This window comes from Eretmochelys imbricata, chromosome 14 (genome assembly GCF_965152235.1).
Source record: "Eretmochelys imbricata isolate rEreImb1 chromosome 14, rEreImb1.hap1, whole genome shotgun sequence".
Taxonomy (NCBI): domain Eukaryota; kingdom Metazoa; phylum Chordata; order Testudines; family Cheloniidae; genus Eretmochelys; species Eretmochelys imbricata.
The window spans coordinates 12,807,855-12,827,230 of NC_135585.1; the positions used below are offsets into that span (position 1 = coordinate 12,807,855).

A 19,376-nucleotide genomic window follows, 5' to 3' on the forward strand; every position below is an offset into this window, starting at 1 on the left:
ATGAATCAGTATCTCAAACTTCCCCACTGTGAATTTTCTAAAGTTAAGACGCTCAGTAGTTATTTTTATTGTCCTTCCTTATAAATATCTTGTGTGGGTGTGACTGAAAAATGATACATTATGTGGTGTGTAGAAATCAGCAGTGCTGTTCAGGCTGTAACTCCCTGGGCTGGTGGATGGAAGCTTTAGATGAGCAGCAGGTGGCTAGAGATTGTTCAGTAGCATAGTCCTTCAGTGATGATACCACATAATAAGCCCCATGGCTGGGTGTGTCAAGGTAGATCATCCAGTTTCTTATTTCAGAGAGTAAAAATTTGTAAAGCATCCCTTGTGTAAAAGTGTCAAACAATATTGTCCCACACTGTTGCTTTAATTATTTCCTCCAACACACTATCTCTCCAAAATTGGAGTGAAACCATCATCCTTAATTTAGCCAACTGCCATGTCCAGACATAGGCGTCTTCTCCTGCACTCATCTTCATGTTCTTTACTTTCTGTTGTTTTGAAAACTGAAAAGCATTGTTACTGAAAGTAGTCTTTTTCCGTACTAGTGTTGTCTTTTTTTAACTTAGAAAGAGTTGTTTTACAAGCCTAGTAAAATTAACTCTGTAGTGCAATGCAAATAATTCTAAAATCATGTGAAAAAAGGTTAAGGTACAAATTGCTACAGGTCACACTTGAACAGGCAAGAAGACTACAAAACAAAGGATGTTTATTATAAAATTATAAAGAAATACAGTATGAATACACAAATCTTTGCTCTAAAGACTTGCATCTAGTTTTTGTCCAAACCAATAAAAAGAATATGATAAATTTCTATACCAGATTTGCAAAATTAATTGCTCATTAATAGGTGATTGAACTTCACTTTATTATCAAGGTGAAAAGGAAGAGGGGGTATTTGACTTATTTTCATGGACTGGTAAAGTTTCATGACTATATTGCAAGGATGGTTCATACTTAAGTGAAATATGAAAAAAAGGGTCTCGGCAACATGGAGCAGAAACTATAACAAAGCTCAGGAACAAAATGTGATGTTGTTCCAGCTCTTATGGACTTTTCAGAAGTGCGCACCTGTAGGTATATCTATGGCAGTATAGTAGTGTTCTATTTCTATAAGACAATTGAGGTGACCAATATAATGTAGACTAAAATTGTTATTCAATTACAGCAAAAGTCCTTATTGATAGTCGCTGAAACTGCAACTAACTTTAAGGCAATGTTTTCAAATGTGAACACACTGATTGTCCTTTCAACATGAACGCACACCTGTAGTACTCACAGGCCATTTTCAATTACTCCATTAACATATATGCATGATAAATTAAAAAATGCATGATACAGTCAAAGATGTATATGCATTTTCCAAATACAGTCATAGCACCCATTTTTTAATATTTGGTACTAATGCAAAGATGCTTCTACAAAAGGGTAACCAGCAGAAATAAAATGAGGGGGAAGGTACATGAGTTGCAGATTCATACTATTGCTTTCTTTTAAGGGGCAATTTTTTAACAAATGGTTGGCTTTGATAGTCCTTTGACTTATTTGGGTGAACTCTTCTGTTGCTTGATTGACCTAATGCTTAAGATATTTTCCCATATTCTCTACTAAAAACCTGGTATTGCTTGGCTTCCCAACTTTTGACTATTCTGAATAATTCTCTCCCCCTTTCTCGCTATCATTATAGGAATTTTTTTCTTTGGCGTAGCTTGATGATGAATATTCATGTTGTTTCTTAACTCAGAACCTTTTTTGCTTCACTGTTCTTTAATCAGTAAGCTCCCATTTTTGTTGTATTTCTTCCTCATTAGCATTGTGTGACATGATGCAAGTTGTGATTGTGGGTTTCTTTTGGTAATGATCTCCAAAAATGAGAAGTTAAAATCTGCTTCTTTTAGCTGTTCTTTGGGTGCCAGTCATTTCTTCAATGACTGATGCATGTGATCAGTTTTCATAATCAGTAAGAAGCTGCCTGCATAACTTTATTCATAAAAAGAAAAGGAGTACTTGTGGCACCTTAGAGACTAACCAATTTATTTGAGCATAAGCTTTCGTGAGCTACAGCTCACTTCATTGGGTGCATCAAATAAATTGGTTAGTCTCTAAGGTGCCACAAGTACTCCTTTTCTTTTTGCGAATACAGACTAACACGCTGTTACTCTGAAACTTTATTCATGTGATGTTTGTTCAGTTTCCCGGTTTAAATGAAAATTGAGAAGATGGGATATCTGGATATTTTGCCAGTGTTTTGCATGTGACTGCTGTGTGACCATTTATATTTACAAAATGAGAATTAGGAAAATTTGTTAATAAAGGTTCCAGTATAGTCTAAGTAACAAGCAACAAAGAAATGAGGAAGAGGAAGAAAAGAACTTTTATGTTGCTGTGTCTTATAAATATACTTCTGATTGTAGTTCCTGGAGGAGCACACAGGTCTATGTTTAGCTATGGGGAGGTGGCAGAAAAGTTTTACGGGAGCTTTGAGTCACATAATTGCTTAATGTTACTACTGGGCTTAAAAACAGCACAACAGCCACAAGCAGTTTCTTTCAGCAAAGAAACATTTATCTGGGGTTTGGGTTTATAGACTTGCCCCATAACTTATTAAATGAACCTATTATTGAAACCTGACGTCTTTAATACATACATTTTTTTTGTAAGCATGAAAAGGAAATTAGTTTCCAGCTTCCCATTAAATGGGTTTAAGTATTGTAGACTAATTAGAAATAGTGAGGAAGACAATGGCTAAAGTTTTTCTGCTTAGGATTTCAGGTTAACAGTGTTAAATATTTAAAATTACTCTTATTCAGCAGTGAGCAAACTCAAATACTCTAACTTTTACAAGAGTAGAACTCTTATCCAGATTTGACATTTTGAATGTCACATACTTTCAATGTGTAGTTTTTGATCTATGGTAAGTAGTAATCAAGTGAATGGAGCATGAATCTAAGTGCCAGGAACTTATGGTCCACCCCTGGTTTTGCTGTTGATGTACTGAGGTGTTGGGCAAGTCACTTAAATACCTTCTTTATTTTGCAGTGTGCAAAATGGGAAATATAACTGCCTTTCATGAGTGTTGTGAAGATTAATACCTAGAAAGTGCTTTGAAGAAGTATTAAGTGTTAGTGTAATTTAACTACTAAAACCAAGGAGTGGCTTTACATGGCATGTTGAATTGCTGTTATGTTCATCTAAATTTTGGGGAATGCTTGCTACAAATTGATATTTTGTAAAATGTCATTTGATAGAATTGTTGAAGTTGGTCCTCAACGTCAGTTCACTTCTAAAGGAATGTTACCTTGAAATCTAGTCACTTTTAAAAGTTAAAAGTAGTTTAAGCTGAGCTGCCTTGCCAATTTCTGTGGCTTTGCAATAACTTCCCTATTTTTGAAAATGTTTTTTATTCCCTCCGCTTTTGCTGTGTGGAAGATCTACATAAACAGGGAAAACAGACTACACAGGGAAATAGCAACTCAAACTCTGCATAGTGCTGTCAGATGCAAAAAGTAAACTTGAGAGAAATGTCTGTTTTTCTCTAATCTCCCAGTTACGTTCATGTTAGGTGTTACTTGTAACAATATGGGCAAAAATAGAAATAAGTTGGTACTGTCCCTTTGAATAACTTCACCTATTTTGAATATTCTTTTGTTTCGTAGGTGAATATTCTTTTGTTTTGGATAGAACATAATTCCCCTTGAATAGAACTTGAGTCCTTAGCATCTCTTTAGATTGTCCAGTGTAAATCTTTAAAATAGCAGTGGAATGAGCAAGAGAATTACCTTTAACTAGTTAAAAAACCAACCAAACAAGCAAGCAAAACCACAACAACCTTAATTTGAAAACTGGTGTGTTTTTTAGCTAAGTCCTGAGCAGCTCCAGAAGAAATTGTGTAAAAGGATGAAAAACTAAATCTATATTTGGTTTTATGTGCGGTGATGACATTAAAATGGAAATAAAAACAGCTGATTCAGAAGTAAAATTGTTGCTTATCTTTTGCACTCATGTGACACATGACTTCAGGAAATTGTCAAATGGAAGCAAATTAACAATGCTGTTGCAGTTGTATTTATACCTATTCTTGCCCATTTTCTTTTGCTTACTTTAATGTGGTGCGGTAGAAGCAGTTACAAAAGTGCAAGTTGTATGTTTCTGGTTTCCGGTCGTATTTTTACACCATATATTTCACTAGTGAATATTACTAAAACAAAGGGAAATAGTTAAACTGTTCACTCCTTCTTCCAGCAGTTCATCGGAGTACTGGTATAAACTAATAAATTTAAATATGAACTCCCTTCATTAAAGCAGAGAACCACAAAACCATTTACTTGTCTTTCAACATCAGCTGTTCTTGCTTCTCTTAGCATTTTGCTCCAAGCGCTGTCATATGAACAGCATTGAGTCCTATGATAGCCATGTAACAGCTTATATGAAAGCACTTTTCTTCAAGTTTATAGTATGAATAGAAAACAGTGCATTTAGGTAATTTGGCTTAATCAGAATTTCTTGCTGGTTGGTCTGTATTAAATTTCTTGCTGCATTGGTCTGTAGAAATAAAGTGCTTTCATAAAGTGTTATGAATTCTCTCTCTATTTCCCTTTATAGATAATCTAAAATTTGATGATAGATCATAAAAGTTAGATATAAACAATTGTGAACAAGCTATTTCAATGCAATATTTGTGGGGAATAGTCTCAAGAGTGACAATCAACTTTGACATGATATTTTTGAAAAGCTACTTGTTCACACAGGAGTCCTATATCAACGTCATCTTAATAGATCATCATGTGGACCACTTGTCTTCCCAACTTCTCATTAATTTCATTCATAATCGTATATCATCCCTGTTACAACTACAGCAATTGCTTGTGTGGACGAGTAATATTGGTAAAGAATAGGCCGCTCTTTGCAACTGGAAACAAGGAGTGCCATAAGACCTGCCAGCTCTTAGGTCCATAAGAATGAGCTCCCTGGGCCACCAGTGCTCCATGTGTGACAGCGTGAGGATTGATGATTTAAGTGAACTTGCAGTGAGGTCAAGGAGTCTGTCACTGAAAGGAGCCTCCATATGTATAGAGGCCCCTGTTTCCTATTGTCATTAGATCAGAAATATAGAGAAAGCTCAGCTTTCTCCTATGCGAAGGAGAGTGCTTTTTTTGGTCTGTTTTCTGAGGTGGTATGCTTTCCCTACAGATGTAACTTCTGTGGTTTTTAAAGTCCACCCTTTTTTAGACCGTTGGATCAGTTCAAGTATAATCATTTGAACTGGAAAAGTACTTTTGAGTAGTTAGAACTTCACCTATCACTTTCATTTTTTTTGTCATCGACTTTAGAAGTCCATTACCTACAAAATATGCTGAGTGAATTTCACCCTGTGCAGAGAGTAAGCACAAGACCTATGCACTGCCAAAGACCTACAGGTCTTGTGCTCACTCTATGCATAGCTTTGAATTTAGTTTCTTGTGCATATTTCTGCATCTGATTTACTTCCTCCTGCTGATCTCACTTCCACACATCACAGTCAGGAGATGGGGGGGAAAAAAACGTTTTCAGAAGATAAGACCGCACCCTTTCTGTAACCATTTTAGCTTTCTGGCTTTAGGTTATTTTCTGTTATCTTCATTATTATATATGCTGAATACTAGAATGTGTAACCACACATTGTATTAGTTACTATGAAATGAAGCTAGTAACTGGACTATTTTATTATTACTTTCCAGCCATCCCTGAAAGAAATCAAAACAAGTTAGCTAGAACTTTAAGTGTAATGTACAGTATAGCTACAATAAAGCATTGCTTGTTGGACACTTGTGATATTGGAACTACAACAACTTGGTTCATCACAGTACTCCCACAGTTTGCATATAATACCATTACTGTACTGTTATACTTAAATTACTCATGCGTCCATTTGTGTGAACAATGAAGACTAACGTTACCTGAAACAACTGAACTAGAACTTTAACTTTCATTAAACACTTTTAGTTTGCGTGTCTTTAACTCCCAATTTAAAACTTTGCTATGCATGTTAAGACTGCTGTGTCGTCCTTCCCCACTCAGTATTAAAGTTAATAAGAGTTGTATGTGAGAGTTGATTAAGCATAATGTACACTTGGCCATTTTTAATCATTGTCTGAGGGAGACAACACAGATAGTGGATTACTTGGCCTAGCTGCCACATCTGTATGACAACATGGGATTTTAGCTGCTAGTAGAAATTAATTTTGCATAAATGCCTATATAGGAATTGGACTCAGATCATAAACTTTACTCCCAGGCTATTGAATAGTAATAACTATTAGATGGAAAGGTTAGTATTAAAAAATTGATTCCTGGATGTAATTCTAACTGGATGGCAGCAGTACTGCTGGCATTTGTTCCTTAACACACACTTCCTGTTTTTCCTCTTTCCCACTCCCACTTGTGTTCAGTCCCTCTTACAAAGGATTTTAGGATGCTCGGTAGCTGCGTGTGATCATACTTTGTGCTGGAAGGTAAGTATCTATGGTTAGGAAGGGCCAGAGTGGTTGTAGAGGACTAAGTTATCTTAAAAAGAAAAGGAGTACTTGTGGCACCTTAGAGACTAACAAATTTATTTGAGCATAAGCTTTCGTGAGCTACAGCTCACTTCATCGGATGCTCAAATAAATTTTAGTCTCTAAGGCGCCACAAGTACTCCTTTTCTTTTTGCGAATACAGACTAACACGGCTGCTACTCTAAAATAAGTTAACTTAGTCTGCTTGGCACTGCTCTAAAGTTTTTTCGATTACACCTTATTGGCCAAGTGATCAAGGGAAGTTAATTTGGACAGAATGCTCCAAAAATGAACACTGGAATGCTACATAAGGTAAATGGCATGCTGTGTGCTCACTATAAACTTAAACTGTAAATGTTATTCAAGTGTGATTCATAAATTCACTTCTGTTTTATAAACTCTTTCCTACACAAGTTTCCTGTGAAGTGCAAACTTCTGGGCTCCCACGGTTTGCTTTCTACCTTCAGGAGTGGAAATCAGTCTGAGAATAGTTTATGGAAATGAAACTGTTCCATTTATGATCCTATAAAGCTATGGTCATGATCCTAGTTGTTACAACATGAGGACTAGTAGTCTGGCTGATGATTAAGATGTTGATAGTTGAATTACTCACCTTTCTTTATCAGGTCTTCAAGACTTGTTTCATGTTAGCTCTTCTATAGCCTATATAACAAATAGGTACTGTTTCCAATACTTCATATTTTACTCTTTGTAAAACAGGTTGGCTTATGAAGAATTTATTCTACTTAAGAGAATAGGATTAATTTTCTACACTTCATGTAAATCCAGAATGGGTGTTGACTCAGTATTGATCTGAAAGTGACACACAATACTTAATAGTTAGAGGGCAGTGCATTATCATGTTGTCAGAGCATTGTTGCTTGTTGTACTACAGTAGGAGCTGGGAAGGAAAAACTTGCATTAGAAGTCCCGTGGAGCTCCTCACACTTCTTCTGGTATATGGACAGGACTGAACAGATTTAGAGGCAGGAAGATGGTAAGGTTTACATCTTTAAAAGCAAAAAAGCCACTTTGTTGGAGTAAGAAAAATGTCTATAATTACATGTAAAAAGTAAGAGAAAATAGAGGAGCCCAACTTGCAGATTTGGTCACCCTAATTTAGGTACTTTAAGACTTTGAAAAATGGGCACGCTAGTTAGAACTACCGTTCAGTACCTAAAATGTTTGAAATTCTGCAGCTTAGTGTTTCAGGAAAAGTAAACTACTATATATTCTTCTTAATAAAAGTTAAGCTAGGATTTTCAAAAAGGCCTGAGGGAGTTAGCTACCCACTTCCTTTGAATTTGTGAGCTTTAGCGGACTAACTTTGACTTCTTTGAAAATCCTAACCTTGCTGCTCAGTGTCTAACCACAGTATTGAATATTTTATTTGTTTTTTGTCAGAAATTCATTGAATTTGAAGATTCTCAAGAACAAGAAAAAAAGGACTTACAGACCCGAGTGGAATCATTAGAATCACAAACACGACAGCTTGAACTGAAAGCAAAAAATTATGCTGATCAAAGTAAGTAGAAATGGCTTATTGTGCTGTAACTGCACTCTGATTACATTATGACTTCAGAATGTTAATTTTCACTCTAATTTAGCCTACAATAGTGATACATGACAAATCTTTTTCTGATGCCTGGTCTACCACTCTTGACACACGCACTTAAACTGGCTTTAAATAAAAAGAAAAGGAGTACTTGTGGCACCTTAGAGACAAATTTATTTGAGCATAAGTTTTTGTGAGCTACAGCTCAGAAGTGAGCTGTAGCTCACGAAAGCTTATGCTCAAATAAATTTGTTAGTCTCTAAGGTGCCACAAGTACTCCTTTCCTTTTTGCGAATACAGACTAACATGACTGCTACTCTGAAACCTAGCTTTAAATGTTGTTCCACCTGTAACTAGGACAGAAGTTTAGATGCTAACACATTTTGGTCTGATGATTCCTTTATCCTCCTACTCTCTGACACAACACTACCTTCATTTTACATAACTCTTTTCAGGTCAGGGTATAAGTCTTAAGCTATTGCTATACCAGAGAGCTTACAGTGATGTAGCTGCATCGGTGCAGCTGTGTCACTAAGCTCTCTGGTGTAGCAGCTCTAAGCTAATGGGAGAGTGCTCTCCCATCAACTTAATCCATTCCCAGTTAGCAGGGTCAGCTAAGCTGATGGGCGAAGCTCTCCCCCTGACATAGCGCTGTCCACACCAGCGCTTAGGTTGGTGTAATTTGTCATTTGGTGGTGGGTTATTCACACCCTTTGTGATGTAAGTTATACCGACCTAAGGGGTAGTGTCGACATAGCCTTAGTGCGCAAAAAGCGTTACGCAGTCCAGTCTATAAATTGATGTTGATTACTGACTCCTTCCACTTTGCTGCTTTTAAGAGGACTCTTAGACCCCCCGCGGTAGTGTAGACGAGCCCTATCTAAGATACACAACTTCAGCTACGTACTTGGATCTACTTACTGTGGTGTCTTCACTGCAGTAAGTCGACAGCTGACGCTCTCCCTTTGGCTTGGCTTGCGCTTCTCATTCTAGTGGAGTACCGGAGTCGACGGGAGAGTGCTCATCAGTCGATAGAGTAGATGCGATAAATCAACATATAGATGCGATAAATTGACCCCTGCTCGATTGACCTGCTGCCTGCCAATCTGGTGGGTAGTGTAGACAAGCCCTTAGTGTGTGAGACATGTAAATAACCAAATTTTTTTTTGCGGGGGTTGGTGACTGAACTGAAAAATAAAGGTTTTTGTTTTGTATTGATGTGAAGTGAAATGAAATACTTCAGAATTTTTTGACACAAATCAAATTCATGTTTCATTTGACCTAAAATGAAACATTTTGATTTTGTTTTCAGTTTTTATACCTTTCATAATTTTTTAATAAACTTGAAATAAAATTTGAAATGAAGTCATAACATTTTGTTTAGAAAATATCAATCAAACATGCTGACTTTTTTGGACTGAAACAATTGGTTGGATTGGTTGACCTAAATTTTCAATTTTTGGCAAAAAAGTTTAATCTGAAAATTTTCCCCCATCTTTGCTCTTTATTGGAATCTCCTGCTTCAACCTTGCTTCTTTGAGAACGTCAGTTGTCTGCTGAGAGATCATTTCCACTCTCCCGGGCTCTAGCTATGAAGACCTTTCAGGGTGTGTTTAGTGCTGGGCCCTAGCCTGTGGCCTGCTGAAAGATTAGAATAAATTCTAGACTGACCTCCTTCAGAGCCCAGGGCAAAAGGTTATGTATGATAACAGGACCCAAGATGATTACATTAGAGGAGAAAATACCTTAAGTACAAAAGACCAAATCTTAAGAATGTAAGAGAAACTCACTGAAATCCCAAACAGGAGATGAATGAGACTCCATATTTTTTCTAGAGCAATGTCTCATTTTTTCTTAATGTGGCAGTCTTGGTGGCTTTCATTTAGCCTAGATAAGTATTGGACCTCTCTTATTAACACCACTTTCCTGTTCACGCTCATCATAAAATGGCCATCTGTAGTTCCTCACTTCCATTTCCAATTACTACTCCTAATCCTCACTAGTTTACTTTTCTCCTCTTGTCTCGGCTTGAGCAGGAATCTCTTGTAAGGAATGACAGGCTGCTTTTTGGAAGTTGTTGGCATTTTAGGTGTGTCCATCTACCTTTTAGAGTTTGGGAAATCAGCCAGAACAGACGTCAGTAGATTGGCAATAAGTGCAGATGCCCTAATGATATCTATTTTTCTTCTTGTCCAGTTTGCTGGACCAGGCATGAACAGAAAATAGTTTTATTACCACCATTATAAACCTTGAATTCTGGTATTTTTCCAGTCTGATAATCAAAGTAATGCTTTTTGGGAGGGTGTTCTGTATTTCTGCAGCATCCAGAAGGGCAAATGTGGTGTGTCCATGGCTTCTACAAGATTCAGTATCATAAATGTGTTAGTCATTGATAAAAAAGGGTCTGCTGGAACATTTGGAGCTGCTTAGACCATTGTCTTTCCAGGAAACAGCTATTTCAACCTATTGTTTTTCTTAAAATGTAATATTTTGGGTTATTTTAAAGAAGCCTCAATTGCATGAAGATAAACAAATTGAAATATACTTTTTAAAATTGTATGGCATTTGCGAGTAGTTGCTGAAATACTGAATGCAGACTTTATTTAGTCACTTGACTAACTTTCAGATATACATTCTTCCAATACAGGTCCACTAATGAAGCATCCTCCTTAGTCTAGTTTATTCTGCTGGAGGCAGAGATGTTTTGTTCTACGCTAGTTTACTCTATTATGTAAAATTACCTTAAAACACTGATGTAACTTCATTGTGGCATATTGTTGGAGTAGGAGAATAGCTGTTTGTTGTGCTAAAGTCAGTAATGTGGGAATAAGTTTACTTTTAAGTGAAATGTAAACTGAAACTTTAGAAGTGAGAGCATCTTCACCTCTAATCCTGATTAGCCTGTTTTATAATGAGAAAAGAGGAATTGCTCAGTTACTTTTCTGTCCGCAGTGGGGGATCTAGTATTTACAGAAAACTAGTTTTTAAATAGAACTCTTTCACTTTAGAGGGATACTTTCTGGTAATTTAGCCCCAAAATACACTTATACACATTTTTCACAACCTACTAATAGAAATGTCTTCCTGAAAACTTGAAAAAATTAATTTAAATATATTTTGGCTTATGTTTTTGCTGCATTATTTCCAACACAGAGATTGTGGACTACATGAAAATGAAAATAAATTAATTTCACTTTGATTGTTTTAGCTAACTGAAGTGCAGAAGGTTTTAAAAAAAAAACCAAAACACTCCCTACAAATCATAAGTTGAAGATGAAGGATCTACAGTATTTGGTACTAGATTGATTTTAATTGATTTGTGTTTTGTCTAGACTACCGTTAAATGTCCCAAGATTGTTTTGATCTAGTGGTGTTCATAGCATAGGTATAGAAATGCTCTACAAACTCGTTAATGTGAATATTCTTTTCATGTTAACTTATCAAAATCAAGATGTGCAGTGCTTTAAAATTTGCTTAAACTGATGAAAAATGTTACATTAAAGACTTAAAAAAGGTAGTGATAGATATAGTTCCTAATGCTGGGCTACAACGCAACCTTGCCAGTCCAGATGCTATGTTACTTGGCACTGGTTCTCAATTTCCACCCTTTTAAGCAGGATGCTACTTATTAAAACACACTTTTTGCGCCATGTCCTTCCTGTCTCCTTTTGTTCCTTCTCCTCAGCCAGCTTTCCTCCTTTCATGGTGGATGATTTCTCTGTAATACTAATGAGTAATGTGTAGCTGTCTTCTCTTCATGAGTAATGTGTAGCTCTCTTTTCCTCCTCTCTCACATAAAAAATTTTACTCACAGGAAGAATGTTGCTTTTTTTAGTGACATGCATGCCTCTACAGCAAGGGTAGAGATTGAAGAGCTAGGTTGTGTTGTGTTCTGAAGTATGTAAAAGGAGGGCGATACAGATCATCTTAACTCCAGTATTCAATTTAAGAAAAACAGTTATGTGGTGTTTCCAGTTTTGCTATAGTGTAATCTTTGATTAGACAAAGACCCTGCTCCTCGGTGGATTAGAATATTATGGGCGGATCTTTGCAGAGTACGTTTTACAGGAGTGCATGCCTCAGATATATGATATGTTCAAACAGAGACTTCTATAAGAATTATCGAAGTAAACTCAGTGTCACGGACCCTGGGTAGGCTGCCCCTACTGAGACCCTCTTCCAGTCCCCTGAGTGGATCTCTTTAAAATGCTAAGCCCATGCTTCCACTTCTCTGCAGTGAGATCCTGCAATCCAGCCACTCACCCAGTGGTTGTAATCTGGAGACCCAGTTGGAAACAACCTTGACTAATACAGCAGGTCTGATGAGGGCTTGTCTCGGCAAGGGTTTCCTCTTGGGAACCTATGACAGCATACATTTGTAGGGAGACAAACAGCTTTTGGAAAAGAAAGTAGGGTTTATTTTGCCCAAAAGGTTTGCAACAGAGTGAATTTAAAATAGCAGACCTACAGTCATATTTCCTTACCTAGGCTTAACCTTTCTGTCCAAAGCTGGGGTGAGTTTGGCTTATTCTCCATCTCTTAATTGGGAGAGAGAGCATTCATGGCTTTTATCCTTCTCCTCCTGTCTCCAAATGTCTGACACATTCTGGTCAGCCTCTCTTAGCTCATTCAAAACCCATCTTCCTTTTCTAGTTTCTTTGGGGGGTTAGGTCTCCTTTTAGGTATGTCTGCACTGCAGTAAGAGGTCTGACTGTCACATGTGTAGGCATACTTGAGGTAGCTTTGATCTAGCTAGCTTGAATATTAAAGCAGTGTAACTGTAGCAGCACAGGGTGTATGTATTAGCCTGCCAGAGCATATTTTTTTCTGATATCCTCTGTCAGAAGCTGCAGCTGTGTATAGCTGAAGAGGCTCACCTCAGGACTCTAACTCCTCCCCTGTTACCATCTGTCTAAAAAATGTGGTAGTCTAGCATTTAGACTGGTAGATCACTCCATTTATTCCTTTTTGTGCAGTTACATGAGGAAATTGTTGCCTTAATGGAGAAAGCTAGCTTCATGTCTGGCCTCTTCTTAATGCTAAATTACAGCCTGACTCTGCAGTTCCTGTTAAAGTTGTGTCACAGGTCCACAGCACCTTTTAAAATCAGGCCACTTCACTAATCTTTATACAATACTGGATTTCTTTAGCCAGTAGTTGTGGCACACTCAGGAATGGTGGTTTAAATTTAGTTCTACTTTTGCCTCTCTTATAGCGCTGATTCAGTTTTTGTTGTCTAAATCAAGTGCTCCATGTTTCACCTTTAAGGCAAGAAATATGAGGGGTTTGGAAGTGATCTGACAAACTAATACTATTAATGTGTGTTTAAAATTTTTAACCTTAAAATAACCTACAAAAATTGAATTAAAGACTGAATATCTAACTTCAGTCTGAGTACCTGGATTTCTAAAAAGCCCTCAAACATTAATATATTTTTAAAAAATGGACTTGCTTACACTTACTATAGAATGTCTTTTTAAATCAAGATGCATTTGTTACATGTTCACAGTACATAACACCATAGAATGCCACATTTTTATACTGTTTAGTCTCTGCTATAATCAGTTTATGTATGGTTGCTTTACTACATTTAATGTGAAGACTTCTGATGATTGTTCGGATTTGGCATCTCTAATGCAGTAGGCACATTAAGGCTATTGGAGGCAGTGCAGGCTTGGCATTCTGTTTCAGTGCCATTTCTGATCAGAATAGTTGCTATCTAAAACAGTTATTAGTTTTCTATTTGGAAGTTAATTCATGTTAATTGCTTGGAAAAAGGCTTGTTCTAGAAGCAGAATTTAGTACTGGTAAGTGTTTTTTGAGAGAGAATTGCATTTTGCTTTTAGAACAGCAGTCATCAGAAACATAGAATTCAAGGATTAGAAACTTGACTAGCAAACTTTTCTAAAATTTTTGAAGTATACATCTTGCTAGAAGTACTGGGTTTTTGAGTACTTAAATAGAGCACCAATCAAACTTTAATGAGTTTTTCATCTGCTACATCAATGGCCAACTTGGCACGGAGAATTTGAAAACAAGACTGCAAACATTCCACAGACGATTAATCGAAAGTGAGTGTAAAAGAGGAATGGGACAAAAAATTCAGTTGATGCCTGACAAATAAAACATGACAGGTGGATTGCAAAAAATGATTTGAGAGGTTGGCATTGTGAAAATCGTACTGGTATACACATCATTCTGAACTCTTCTCATTTCATAAGGTAGTCTAATTATACTGTGTTAGTGTCATCTCTCCCATTTTAGCTGAGACCTATTTAGATGTCTGTCCTATGGTACCAAAGTATGGGGCACAATTTCCCCTTTCAATTCCCTGGATACTGCTACCTGCTTCTTTTTTGGCTACATTCCTTTTCTCTCTTCTCCTGCTTCCCTCAACTTTCTGTGCATTTAAAGGGGCTTATTGTGTGGCAAGATTTGGTAACACTTCGTTACTTATTGGATGTTGTTGTGATAGCATTGCTAAAGGACATGGAGTGAACATTTGAGACAGGAAGGAAACTGATGAGACCTGACTTGTTCATCTTCACAAAGAGCCCAAGGTGGCAACGCTATTTGACCTGAGTATACTTAAGATATAATATTTTTACTGTTATTGGCCCTTAATATCGGTGGGCGTTGGCTGATTTTGGAAGCTTGATTCGTGAAGTCTCCCTGTAGTGTGTATGTATAATAATTTTTAAAAGGTTAAATGAGGGTTGAAATTTTAGCTGCAAATCTTAATGGTGGCTGAGAACAGGTCTGAAAACATGGACTCTTTAGTTTCTATTCCAGCATTTAATTCCTTCTATAGTTTGGGCAAGTTACTTCAGGTTTGATTAAGATCTACAGAGTAACCATATAAAAGGGGAATCATGGATTCTGTACTTATTTCTGTGACTTCTACAATCAAATTACATAAAAAATGTACATTAAAAGCATTAAGATTTCAAAGGTTGCAAAGTCAAGCGTCAAAAAATAGGAAATGCCGGAATTAAGGTTGTTCACTTGTGCATGTGTATTTAATTAAATGGTTATATAGTATGCTTTCCACAGGATCCCTGCCTCATCCAGTGCATACTTCAAATGGTTAGTCATATAATTATCCTGGGTGGCCCCATGTTTTATTTACCACATACCATCCAAATACTGCAATGAATACAGGGGTTTCTTTAGGTTCCTCATGGGCTTTTTCTACTGAGCTCATCACTATAGTATCTGAGTGCTTTACAGATCTTAAGTAAATTATTTTCACAACACTCCTGCGAGGTGTATGGTTGTGGTGATATTCCCATTCTGCAGCGGAGGAATTGAGAAACAAAGAAACCAAGGTAAACTGGCACAAGAGACCACTAATTTTGGGTGCCCAGCTTGAGAAACTTGGAACTTAATTTTTTTTTAAGAGTACTTAGCATTTTGTCAGCACTTTACATGTTCAAGATGCAGCTCCCATCAACTTTGGCTACGTTGTGATCCTCAGCTCTTCTTCAAATCGGGTCCATCAAGTTGTATATATGGAAATTGAGAAACATCATTTGGTTTGATTTAATACGCCCAACATCACGTAGCAACTCTGTGGAAGAGCAGGGATAGAATTCAGTTCTGTAGGATTCATTTAATTGCCCTAACCACAACAATATCCTTTCCCTTCCTGTAGTTATCAGCCTTATTTACGACACGCCTTCTGCTGCAAATAAGGCAGAGGATATATAGGCAACCAACTTATTTACTCCACAACTCTGATTCATTTTCCTGAGCACCATCCTTCCTGTGCACTAAATGAAGCAGAGTCCTGGATAAGGTGACCAGATGTCCTGTTTTTAAAGGGACAGTCCCGGTTTTTCGGACTTTTTCTTATATAGGTGCCTATTACCCCGCACCCCCTGTCCTGTTTTTTCACAGTTGCTATCTGATCACCCTAGTCCTGGAGACAATAGAATGTGATCATATAACTAAAGACTGTATCATAACACATATGCACTAGGGGGCCTTGTTAAAGTTTCAAAAGGAATCTGAATTTTAGCACATAACTTCTGAACACTTGAATTTGTAGTCTTAATGCTCTTAACATAAAAAAAATACCTTGCAGAACCATATTGACTTCCTTGTGGATTGGAAGAGGGACCACAGCACAGATGACTACAATTTCATCCAGTGGAGTAACTGGTAGCAATATTAAGGGCTTGTCTACGCTACTGCATGGGGTCAATGTAAGATAAGCAACTTCAGCTACGTGAATAGCCATAGCTGAAGTAGTCGTACTTAAATCTACTTACCGTGGTGTCTTCACTGCAGTAAGTTGGCAGCTGATGCTCTCCTGTCGACTCTGCTTACGCTTATCATTCTGGTGGAGTACCGGAGTCGACGGGAGAGCGCTCGGTGGTCGATTTATTGCGTCTCTACTAGATCCAATAAATCAGCCCCCGCTGGATTGATTGCTGCCAGCCAATCCTGGGGGGAAGTGTAGACAAGCCCTCAGTCACTATCTATGTAGACCAGCCACTAGAGGAGGCTGCGACACATCTTTTGCCAGTGGGTTTCACAGTTTGCTTGACAGCAGAGGAATGTTGAGACTTGGGAATTCTTGGTTCTCTTGTATTATATGGGTGAGTCCACTCTAGTGTTTAAAGACTCTTGTGTCCCTACCTTATGTTCCATTCTCCCTGCTCCTTTCCATCCCTGCACCTGTTCCCTTTAGCCTTTCCATCCCTCTGCTTCTCACTGCTATGTATTCCTACTTCTTTCTACTTTCTGGACACCACCAGGGAGCATTGGGAGCATAAGAGACAGTCTCACAGTTCTGGGTCCACAGTACCTTGTGGCTGTAGAAAGAAATGACAAGTAAAATAGTGCTCAGCCCTTTCAGGACTGCTCTGGAGCATGTTCAGTGCAGATGGAATCTTCTGAGATTTTTACATTTAGCCTCTAGCAAATATAGATTCATAGATACTCAGGTCAGAAGGGACCATTACGATCATCTAGTCTGACCTCCTGCACAATGCAGGCCACAGAATTTCACCCACCCACTCCTGCGAAAAACCTCTCACCTGTGTCTGAGCTATTGAAGTCTTCAAATCGTGGTTTAAAGACTTCAAGAAGCAGAGAATCCTCCAGCAAGTGATCCGTGCCCCATGCTACAGAGGAAGGCGAAAAACCTCCGGGGCCTCTTCCAGTCTGCCCTGGAGGAAAATTCCTTCCTGACCCCAAATATGGCAATCAGCTAAACCCTAAGCATATGGGCAAGATTCACCAGTCAGATACTACAGAAAATTTTTTCCTGGGTGACTCAGATCCCACCCCATCTAACATCCCATCACAGGCCATTAGGCCTATTTACCATGAATATTTAATTACCAAAACCATGTTATCCCATCATACCATCTCCTCCATGAAACTTACCGAGTTTAATCTTCAAGCCAGATAGATCTTTTGCCCCCACTGCTTCCCTTGGAAAGCTATTCCAAAACTTCACTCCTCTGATGGTTAGAAACCTTTGTCTAATTTCAAGTCTAAACTTCCTGGTGGCCAATTTGCCAATTTATATCCATTTGTTCTTGTGTCCCCATTGGTACTGAGCTTAAATAATTCCTCTCCCTCTCCGGTATTAATCCCTCTGAGATATTTGTAGAGAGCAATCATTTTTCCCCTCAACCTTCTTTTAGTTAGGCTAAACAAGCCAAGCTCCTTAAGTCTCCTTTCATAAGACAAGTTTTCCATTCCTCGGATCATCCTAGTAGCCCTTCTCTGTACCTGTTCTAGTTTGAATTCATCCTTTTTAAACATGGGAGACCAGAACTGCACACAGTATTCCAGGTGAGGTCTCACCAGTGCCTCTCACCTCCTTATCCCTACTGGAAGTACCTCTCCAGATGCATCCCAAGACCGCATTAGCTTTTTTCACAGTCATATCACATTGGTGGCTCATAGTCATCCTATGATCAACCAATACTCCAAGGTCCTTCTCCTCCTCTGTTAATTCTAATTGATGTGTCCCCAGCTTATAACTAAAATTCTTTTTATTAATCCCTAAATGCATGACCTTACACTTCTCATTATTAAATTTCATCCTATTACTATTACTCCAGTTTACGAGGTCATCCAGATCCTCCTGTATGATATCCCTGTCCTTCTCTATATTGGCAATACCTCCCAGCTTTGTATCATCCGCAAACTTTATTAGCACACTCCCACTTTTTCTGCCGAGGTCAGTAATAAAAAGATTGATCCCAAAACCGATCCTTGAGGAACTCCACTGGTAATCTCCCTCCAGCCTGACAGTTCACCTTTCAGTGTGACCTGCTGTAGTCTCCCCTTTAACCAATTCCTTATCCACCTTTCAGTTTTCATATTGATCCCCATCTTTTCCAATTTAACTAATAATTCCCCATGTGGCACGGTATCAAACGCCTTACTGAAATGTAGGTAAATTAGATCCACTGCGTCTAAAAAATCGGTTACTTTCTCAAAGAAGGAGATCAGGTTGGTTTGGCACGATCTACCTTTTGTAAAACCATGTTGTATTTTGTCCCATTTACCATTGACCTCAATGTCCTTAACTACTTTCTCCTTCAGAATTTTTTCCAAGGCCTTGCATACTACAGATGTCAAACTAACAGGCCTATAGTTATCTGGATCACTTTTTTTCCCTTTCTTAAAAATTGGAACTGTTAGCAATTCTCCAATCATACGGTACAACCCCTGAGTTTACAGACTTGTTAAAAATTCTTGCTAATGGGCTTGCAATTTCGGGTGCCAATTCCTTTAATATTCTTGGATGAAGATTATCTGGGCCCCCCGATTTAGTCCCATTAAGCTGTTTGAGTTTCATTTCTACCTCAGATATGGTAATATCTACCTCTGTCTCCTCATTCCCATTTGTCATGCTACCATTATCCCTAAAATCCTCTTTAGCCTTATTAAAGACTGAAGCATATATGCACTGAGCATGGGCAAATGACTGTTTTCAGAGGTTTATAACTTGGTGAAATGTAGGTGGATTTTTCAAATGGACAGCGAAACACACCTTTCTGAATTTCAGTCACAAAGGTGCTAGTTTTTCTTAACAAAATGGTTGTAAGAATTTCACTGGCAAAATGTATTTTTTCCCTAGCCTCATTCTCAGAAGTGGCTGAGTTGTTTTTGCTGAAATTTTCAAGGGATTTTAGGTTGAGGCAGACACATGCATGGAAAATTTTAGTCTGAACAGTTAGTTTGGCATAGTTATAAATGACTTAAAACTATTATATAATGGAAAGTTTTAGACAACCTCAACTATAGGACTTTCTGCC

At 37.8% G+C, this 19,376-nt stretch overlaps 1 protein-coding gene across 2 annotated transcripts in view; it reads left to right on the forward strand.

Moving 5' to 3' along the window:
* The window catches only part of SPAG9 (sperm associated antigen 9), a 108,326-nt gene that overhangs the window by 1,297 nt on the left and 87,653 nt on the right, over window positions 1-19,376 (forward strand). For both annotated transcript variants that reach the window (XM_077834303.1, XM_077834301.1), the window contains exon 2: window positions 7,941-8,061. In XM_077834303.1, coding sequence (XP_077690429.1) covers window positions 7,941-8,061 — 121 coding nt within the window. The remainder of the gene's footprint in view (window positions 1-7,940; window positions 8,062-19,376) is intronic.